The following is a 9,080-nucleotide window of genomic DNA, read 5'->3' as shown; positions in this document are numbered from 1 at the left end:
CCCAATAAACTGTTGCTGTTGTTTCACCAAAGTTGCACCGAAAATAAGCTGCATGTGAAGTTAGCTGGGGGGCTTGAAATATTAGTTTTACCCCAAAATAACATCTATGTACATTCAAATAAACATTTTTAAAAGAAATTACCTAACTGTGCTTGATCATAGTCCCTACCGCTGCTTTGTAAAGGTATTCCAGCCCAAGATATGCAGCAAGCGCGAAGGAGCTGTGCAAAACAGCAGAAAGAACACGTATTGAGCCCGATAGTAGCGTAAAGTTAGACTTTTCTCAAAAAGAAGTCCCACTGTCCTTTTTTGTAGACAAAATGTAGACGGGGTCTTATGTTCAGGGAAACACTGCACATTAAACAAAACAAGGACACAATTTATTTACAAGCAAATCATTTATTTTTACACTTAGCTTTTTTTTTTTAATTTTCAAAAGGTTTCAATGTAAAATTATTGTAAACAAACAAAACAAAAATTTTCTTTCGAAAAATAAGTTTAAAGATACAAAAAATAAAAAATGATTTAATTGTACTAAAATTATATGTGTTTTTTAAAGATTTTGATAATGTGTAGACACATCACCGCTGGGTGAGGATAACAAAAGACTGGACAGCCCGGAAGTGGATGGTTGGTCCTCTATTGCTTTCACCACTTGTCAGTGAAACGTTGCTGTGAGTGTGCGCCAACCTGCACCTGCTGGTGGCCCATGCTAGCCATACGTGTAATGCCCTAAGGTGTGTAGGCCTTTGGTTTCTTATTGGGCTGGTGGCGTTGGGGGTGGCGGTGGTGGCTGTGGTGCACCCGGTGGAGGCTGTGAGTTCACAAGCAAATGCTGTCTGTGCCTCAGGCGGTACTGCTCTATATTATAATGCAGCTCAAAGGGATTGTTTGGGAGGGTGGCCATCTCAATTAAAAAGGCAATACAGTCTTGGGTGCTTACCCTGACGATGCCAGGCATAGTGCGTAGCGATGCCGCTACAAATTGCGCGAAAGTACCAGCAGCGTCCTCCTGCCACATAGCCTCCTGGTTGGCAGCTCCAGATGATGCAGCAGCTTCAACTGTCTTAGGCCTTTGCTTTGGTGGGGGGGCGGAGGTAGCTGCGACACTGGGCGCTATCTCAGAGTGCGCAGCTTGAGAACCTGCTTCTCCTGGGAAGTCCTCCACTTGTTCGAAACATTGTACCACTGCTACTGGTAAGTTGTCACTGGATCTGTGAAAAAAAGCCAAATTATTAAAGGGGTAGTCCCATTGTGAGAAGTGGGTGTCTGCCCTTCTGTATGACCATTACAATGCACTTTGCAATGTACATTGTGCATTGTATATGTGCCATGCAGAAGTTATATACTTACCTACAGGGGTGCCCCCCTGTGTTAACGATTCCGTCATCCCTGTATATGACTAATTCTTCCAGACGGTTTCTCCAGGAGTCGGGTGTGCTCAGTAGAGATCCTCTGTTTGTGGACAAGCCTGGTATTGTTCTCGCATGTGCAGTAGCGCGCTTCATTCTAGGTCTGCCGCGGTGAGGACTAAAAGTGTCCAGCGGTGTCTAACTGTCAAGCGGCAGAGGGTAAGTGTAACCGGGGGGGCTGTCAATGTGTTGCTGTGACCGAGAGGGTCCTGTCAATGCACTGTCTAGGTTACTGGTGGGGCGGGGTGCTGTCAGAGTATTGGCCGGGCTGTGGGCGGTGGTGGGTGTGCTGTCAAAGTAAAGGCTGTGGTGCGGGACCAGGGGAGGTGGGCGACGTGTGTATATTTCTATTTATTTCCTGTGGGGGGTTGCTGTCAGTATATCGGCCGTGGTGTGGGGGAGTGTTGGTTTGGGTTTGTCAATGCATTGGCCAGGGTCCGGGGGTGGGGTGAGTGGAGGGGGGGCTGTCAGTATATTGGCCGTGGTGCAGCAGGGGGGAAGGGAGGAGGGGACTGTCAATGTACTGGCTGGGGTACCGGGGGGCGGGGGCGGGGTGTCTCATAGACTTGACGCTGTGGGGTGCTGTCACAGACTTGTCGCATGTGGGTGGGAAGGGGTGTGTGTGTTGTCACATAGACCTGTCGCCAGGAAGGGGTGTGTGCTGTCACATAGACTTGGCACTGTGGGGGTGCTGTCACATAGACTTGTCGCCGGGGGCTGCTGTTAAATAGACTTGTTGCATGGGGATTGTGCTGTCACATAGACTTGTCACTGGGGGGGGGGGGAAATGTCACATAGACTTGCTGCTGGGAGGGTGAGGGGAGGGGGTGCTTTCACATAGACTTGTCGCTGGGGGGGGTGGATGCTGTCACATAGACTTGTCCCTGTGGGGGTGCTGTTACATAGACTTGTAGCTGGGGGCTGCTGTCACATTGACTTGTGTGTGGGGGGAGGGGCATGCTGTCACATAGACTTGTCACTGTGGGGGTGCTGTCCCATAGACTTGCTGCTGGGGGCGTGCTGTCATATAGACTTGTCGCCAGAGGGGAGTGCTGTCACGTAGACTTGTCACTGTGGGGGTTCTGTCACATATACATGTCGCTGGGGGGGTGCTGTGATAGACTTGTCACTGTGGGGGTGCTGTCACAGAGACCTGTCGCTGGGGGGCCACTGTTCCATAGACTTGTTGCTGGGGGGGTTCTGTCACATAGACTTGTCACTGTGAAGGTGCTGACACATAGACCTGTCGCTGGGGGGGGCTGTCACATAGACTTGTCACTGTGGGGGTGCTCGGGTGAGGGCGAGAGGCTCTCACTGTAATTTATCACACACGGTGTAATCCTGCCTGTGCAGAGAGGAGAGGAGGTGAGCTGTAACTATCGTGAATTATGGGTCCTGTGTTATCTATGTATAGGTGTCACCTCTCAGAGTAATCCTACCTGTGTAGGAAGGGAAGGAGGTGAGCTATGACTATTGTGAATGGTGGGTGATATATATATATAGGTGTCACTGTACTTGTGTGGGGGAGGGGCGCTGTCACTGAACTTGTGGGGGGGAGGGGCGAAGGGGTGCTGTCACTGAACTTGTGTGAGGGAGGGGTGCTGTCACTGAACTTGTGTCGTGGAGGGGCGAAAGGGTGCTGTCACTATACTTGTGGGGGGGAGGGGGGCAGTCACTGTACTTGTGGGGGGGGCAGAGGTGTGCTGTCACTGCACTTGTGTGATGGAGGGGCGGATGAATGCACTCACTGTACTTGTGGGAGGGACAGGTTGAGGGGTGCAGTCATTGTATTTGTGTGGGGGAGGGGTGCTGTCGCTGAACTTGTGTGGGGAAGGGGCAGAGGGGTGCTGTCACTGAACTTGTTTGGGTGAGGGGTGCTATCACTGAGCTTGTGTGGGGGAGGGATGGCGGGGTGATGTTAGTGTGGAGGAACTGTGGGTGCACCATGGGGAGGCATTACGTGGGTGGGGGCACCATGTGGGGGCAATATACTGAGTGGGGGCACCATGTGGGGGCAATATACTGAGTGGGGGCACCATGTGGGGGCACTGTGTGTCGGAGTATGTGGTGTTACTTTCACTTTGAATTACTTTCAATGGGAGAGCAGTGCGATCTCCTGCTAGAGCTCGGACAGCTGTAGCAGGAGATTCCTTCATCTACCCAGCATGTCCTCTCATTACTGGGTGGCGGGACAACCCCTTTAAGAGTTCTTGTTGTAGGCATCCCTCACACTGGAGTTGCGATAATTGCAGCATAGTGCAGAAACAAACACCAGTCTGAGGGAGCCTACTTTCAACTTGTGTCATGCTTCTGCGCAACTTTGTACTTACGGACACATATCCACAGTTGTTTGTAGGTAATCCAGCTGCTGAGCATAAAGGTCAAACTTCTCTTGGAGTGCCCCACTCCGGTCTCCACTTTTGGCATTTGCCAAGAATTCCTTGTGGTACTGATTGCATACGCTTCTCGACTCCTCTTTAATTGCCTTTACTAAAACAGATTGAGGAAGAAAAAACAATAGAAATTCGATTTCTTACATGCAAAATACATACAGCACATTAATTTGCCAAAAAAATAGAAACATGCATGCAAACAGGTGCACAATACGTTATATGCGACCATGCGCACACAAACGAACATGCGCACACAGATGTGACCATGCACACGCAAACAAACATGCGAGTATGCAGACACAAACATACAAGCAAACACTAATATGCATTGAAGGATACACAGAAGCATGCGCAGGCACTCATGCATACACGCTACATCACACTAAAACACAGTTACACAGGGGAAAAAAAGGACTTACTCATGTTGTGTTTTGCTTGGGTGTTGTCATCGGTCCATTCTTGGGCATACATGGAGTCCTCCAAATCCTCCAAACTCTGCTCCTTAATATTTTTTTCAGAAAAATCAGCATGGTTAGTGCCCCGAATGGCGGGGATAGTCTTGCATCAAGACCATCAATCTGCCCACGCTAAACATGATGGCTAAAATTGCCGACAGAGCTGTTTCTCTGTAGTACACGGCCCTTTTACCTCCCAGCCTTAAAAACCGCATGTGAATTCCACAAATGTATTTAAATGTATTTGTGGATCGCTGCGGATCCTAAGTTCCCATAGAGATGAATGAAGCCACATCCGCGATAAAATGGAGCACGCTGCGATTTCAGATCCACGTGGGTCACCTATAAATACCCTAAAAAACAAATCCGCATGGTTTTAAACATTTGTGGACTCTCCATGCTTTCCTATGGGTGGCTTGATTTGCGGATTTCCGTGGGGGTCATCTGCAAATCAAATCCGCACGTGGACATTGGGCCTAATAGATGCAGCCATACCAAATATGTTTTTAGATTTCATTATAAATATGGCAAAAGGGTTTAATTTTTTAACTTTGATTATTTTTTAATTTTGTTACACAATCTATATATATAGAAAAATGTATGTCTGTCTGTCTGTCCTTTATGCATTACTACACCATTCAGCCGATCGCCATGAAACTTTGGGAAGTTGCTGAGTACACTCCAGGGAAGATTATAGGTAGAGATGAGTGAGCGTACTCGGATAAGCACTCCTCGCTCGAGTAATTTGCTTTATCCGAGTATCGCTGTGCTCGTCCCTGAAGATTCGGGTGCCGCTGCGGCTGACAAGTGAGTCGCAGCGGGGAGCAGGGGAGAGCGGGCGGGAGAGAGGGAGAGAAAGATCTCCCCTCCGTTCCTCCCCGCTCTCCCCTGCAGCTCCCCGCTCCGTGCCGGCACCCGAATCTTCAGGGACGAGCACAGCGATACTCGGATAAAGCCAATTACTCAAGCGAGTAGTGCTTTTCCGAGTACGCTCGCTCATCCCTAATTATAGGCATAGTACAAATATTTTACCATAGGTGGCGCGCATGCGAGCATCATCGACAGTTATGCCCCCCAGACAAAGATCGTTTGATTTCCATCTGAAGCACGAAAGCAAAAGGCATTACGAGCAACGGGATGTGTGTTCAACCAGAAAATGATGCACCGCCGAACGTTTCGCAAGACAATTGCTGGATATTGAGAATGCTGAGGTAAAATGAAAGCTGTGCTGTGATTGGTTGTTATATATTATACGGCTGAGGCAACATGAAAGCTGCGCTGTGATTGGTTGCTATTTCTTATACTGCTGAGGCAACATGAAAGCTGCGCTGTGATTGGTTGCTACTTCTTATACTACTGAGGTAACATAAAAAGCTGTGCTGTGATTGGTTGTTATTCCTTATACTGCTGAGGTAACATAAAAGCTGTGCTGTGATTGGTTGCTACTTCTTATACTACTGAGGGAACATAAAAGCTGTGCTGTGATTGGTTGTTATTCCTTATACTGCTGAGGTAACCTGAAAGCGGCGCCATGATTGGTTGCTATTTCTTATACGGCTACGGTCACATAAAATCTGCGCTGTGATTGGTTGCTATTTCTTATACTGCTGAGGTAACATGCAAGCTGTGCTGTGATTGGTTGTTATTTCTTATACCACTGAGCTAAAATAAAAGCTGCGCTGTGATTGGTTGCTATTTCTTATACCGCTAAGGTAACATGAAAGCTGCGCTGTGATTGGTTGCTATTTCTTATACTGCTGAGGTGAACTAAAGGCTGCGCTGTGATTGGTTGCTATTCTTTATACTGCCAAGGTGACATGAAAGCTGCAATGTGATTGGTTGCTATTCTTTTTTACTGCTGAGGTAAAATGAAAGCTGCGATGTGATTGGTTGCTATTCTTTTTTACTGCTGAGGTAAAATGAAAGCTGCTGTGCTGTGATTGGTTGCTCTTATACTGCTGAGGGAACATGAAAGTTGCGCTGTGATTGGTTGTTATTCCTTATACTGCTGAGGGAACATGAATGTTGCACTGTTACTAGTTGCTCTTTCTCATATTACTGAGGTAACATGAAAGCTGTGCTGTAATTGGTTGCTATTTCTTATACTGATGAGGTAACATGAAAGCTGTGCTGTGATTGGTTGTTATTTCTTATACCACTGAGGTAAAATAAAAGCTGCACTGTGATTGGTTGCTATTTCTTATACTGCTAAGGTGAAATAAAGGCTGCGCTGTAATTGGTTGCTCTTCTTTATACTGCCAAGGTGACATGAAAGCTGCGATGTGATTTGTTGCTATATTTTATACTGCTGAGGTAACATGGAAGCTGCGCTGTGATTGGTTGTTATCTAGATATATAAAAACAAATGTATGTCTGTCTGTCTTCGCAGCAACGCGCGACGGGTAAGCTAGTATTTAATAAAACTTATTTTAAAACTCATTTCTACACTTTTCTTTTAGTCCCTATAGGGGACATGAACTTGCGATGGTTTGAGCGCTCCGTAAGGTTACAGGCAATCTGTAATAGCAGATATGAGAGATTTCAGAAAGCTCTTAGCAGCTATGCCAACTGAACCTTATGATCTCATCGTGGGGGGGGCTGATCAGGGCTTTTAAAGTCCCATTGGCAAATCGCGTGAAAAAAACGTGCAAGAAAAATGCAAGTGGGTATTCACCTTGAGGGTTACCACTTTATTTCCGGGTGGTTGCAGGATTTTGGCTGTTCCTTCTTTGTCTTCTTGGGAGAGGTTTGGATCAAAGGTTACCTTTCTTTTCCCTTTCCCAGCCTTTCCTTTGTCGGGATTGGACAAGATGGAGGAGGACTTTTCTTCTATTCTTTGTTTTTTACTTGCTGGTTCCACAGATTCCTGCTAAAAAAATGGAACATTGGAGTTATTAAAACCCTAAAAATGTTTAAAATAACCCTTTCATTAATGGGGGTTTCCAGACAACATTCACACTTTTAAGATGCACAAATCAAACCTGGATAATAAAATAAAAATTCTAATAATAACAATTATACATCACATACCTATAGATTTTCTTGAAGCAGACATCTGGCACGTTGTGAAAATACGACCCACTACTTTACACTCATGGGCGCTCTTAGATTTACAGAGTTTATACTTGCCACTTATGCACGAACACAATTGTTTATCTCATTCCTTCAGTTGAGACTTTGAGCATGAACATATCTTCTCCAATTGCTCAGAAATGGTAGTAGCATGAACCAGTGTCAATGCATGACAATACTGGGGGTCACTAGCATGCTGTACAGATCAACAGGTTCTTCATGCTCTGACTGTCTGCTCCTTTCTCCTTACACAGACACAGGAATTAAAACTTTTCATCCTGTACTGCATCTGGAGGATATAATAGGCCGCATGCACACTAATGGGTCGGATTCCGCTGCTCTGACAGCAGTGGCGTCCGTGTGTTCCTGCTTTCATTTTCTTCTTTCTGTACTGCAGATGGTCCACGTGGCTTGCCATCGGACATGTACAGTACAGATTTTTTTTTCCTGATTTTTTCACCAAATTCTACACTGTGAATTCTGGACAGGCCGCAGGTCGGATACCTTCCATTGACTTCAATGGAAGCCGTCCGTGTAGAATCTGCAGGAAAATGGAGCATGCTGTGATTTTTCATCCACGAGCAGAAACCGCAATTGGTTTCCGCTCATGTGCAGGAAGAATCACTTTTGGATTGCATACTATGGGTGGTATTTGCTGCGGAATCCGGAGGTGGTCGCCCGCTCCGGATTACACAATTCAAATCTGCCCGTGTGCATTCACCGTTACTTTGAAAGAGTTAAAACAAATGGATAATAAGATTAGCACTCATTAACTTGCTAATATGTTAGTTTATGCACTCAAGCTTCTCCGATTCTCCTCAATGCCGTGACAAACATCGTAAACTGCTAACCTGCTGCTCCACCTCGCTCTTCTCAGCCTCTGCAGATCTGGAAGCACTGTGAAGGAAACAGGTTGACTATTAACATTTTCTAAATACCTTAGTTAGGATATTTGCTTGTAGTACAACAATAGCCAGGCTTACCTACTGTAGCTTAGAGCACATTCTTCCGAGACCGCCTCCTGTGGCACCTGAGACTCTTTAGATTGCTCTTGGCTTTGTTCTGGTGGTATTTTTAAGGCATCCACAGAACATCTTACTGATAGCTGCAGATCGTCAGTTTCCGCGTCTCTAGTCTTAGAATTATGCATCAAAGTATCAGTGTACTTCTTTGTGTCAGACGACTGTTGGGTTGAGTTCTCCAGAAACGGATGACTTGGTTCTGATGATGGGACAAGTTCAGTTTTTCTGCTGTCTTGCTCATTTCCATCAGGTTTATTACTTCTACTCTGTAGCCCATCCTGACCGTCTGAGGAGGCGGCTTCCTGGGCTTCACATGTGTCACTAAGAGAGGTACTTTCATGAGCAGGACTGTCACTTTTTGCTAAACTATGGGAACTAGTGGAGGTTTTCGACTTCTTCTGTAATGAGAAGAACTTAGAAATGTCCTGTGAGTCTTTCGCAGCAGCGGAGGCCATCTCCTGCTTCTTTTTGCTCTGCCGCGACTTTTTATTTGGGCTGTTAACCTTTTTACTGGGACTTTCAGCCTCTTCAGGAGGTGCTGCACTACAACTGTTAAGTTCACTTAGATTGGTGAAGCTGGCATTGGGCTGTTTGCATTGCGCCTCCATATCGGATGTGGTCATTTGTAGTAAGCTTGATGCAGTTTGGAAGTGTGATGGCACCCCCACTCTCTTACGCTTAAACTGAATACAAAATAAGAAATAGTTAGTAATGTCACGGATGCAA

At 46.2% G+C, this 9,080-nt stretch overlaps 1 protein-coding gene across 4 annotated transcripts in view; it reads right to left on the bottom strand.

Annotated features, from left to right (window-relative positions):
• Nucleotides 1–400: 400 nt before the first annotated feature.
• LOC136587814 (ATP-dependent DNA helicase Q5-like) overlaps nt 401–9,080 on the bottom strand; it is an 80,953-nt gene continuing 72,273 nt past the window's right edge. For 2 of the 4 annotated variants that reach the window (XM_066586586.1, XM_066586585.1), the window contains exons 15-20: nt 8,316–9,037; nt 8,184–8,229; nt 6,935–7,129; nt 4,225–4,306; nt 3,743–3,902; nt 402–1,214 (exon numbers count right to left, since the gene is read on the bottom strand). In XM_066586586.1, the coding sequence (XP_066442683.1) occupies nt 758–1,214; nt 3,743–3,902; nt 4,225–4,306; nt 6,935–7,129; nt 8,184–8,229; nt 8,316–9,037 (1,662 nt within the window). In that variant the 3' untranslated portion in view covers nt 402–757. Of the gene's footprint in view, nt 1,215–3,742; nt 3,903–4,224; nt 4,307–6,934; nt 7,130–8,183; nt 8,230–8,315; nt 9,038–9,080 lie in introns of all 4 variants that reach the window. The other 2 variants (XM_066586583.1, XM_066586584.1) reach the window with 2 other exon arrangements.

The sequence above is a fragment of the Eleutherodactylus coqui genome, chromosome 13, assembly GCF_035609145.1.
Source record: "Eleutherodactylus coqui strain aEleCoq1 chromosome 13, aEleCoq1.hap1, whole genome shotgun sequence".
Classification (NCBI taxonomy): Eukaryota; Metazoa; Chordata; class Amphibia; order Anura; family Eleutherodactylidae; genus Eleutherodactylus; species Eleutherodactylus coqui.
This window is presented reverse-complemented; position numbering and strand designations above follow the sequence as displayed.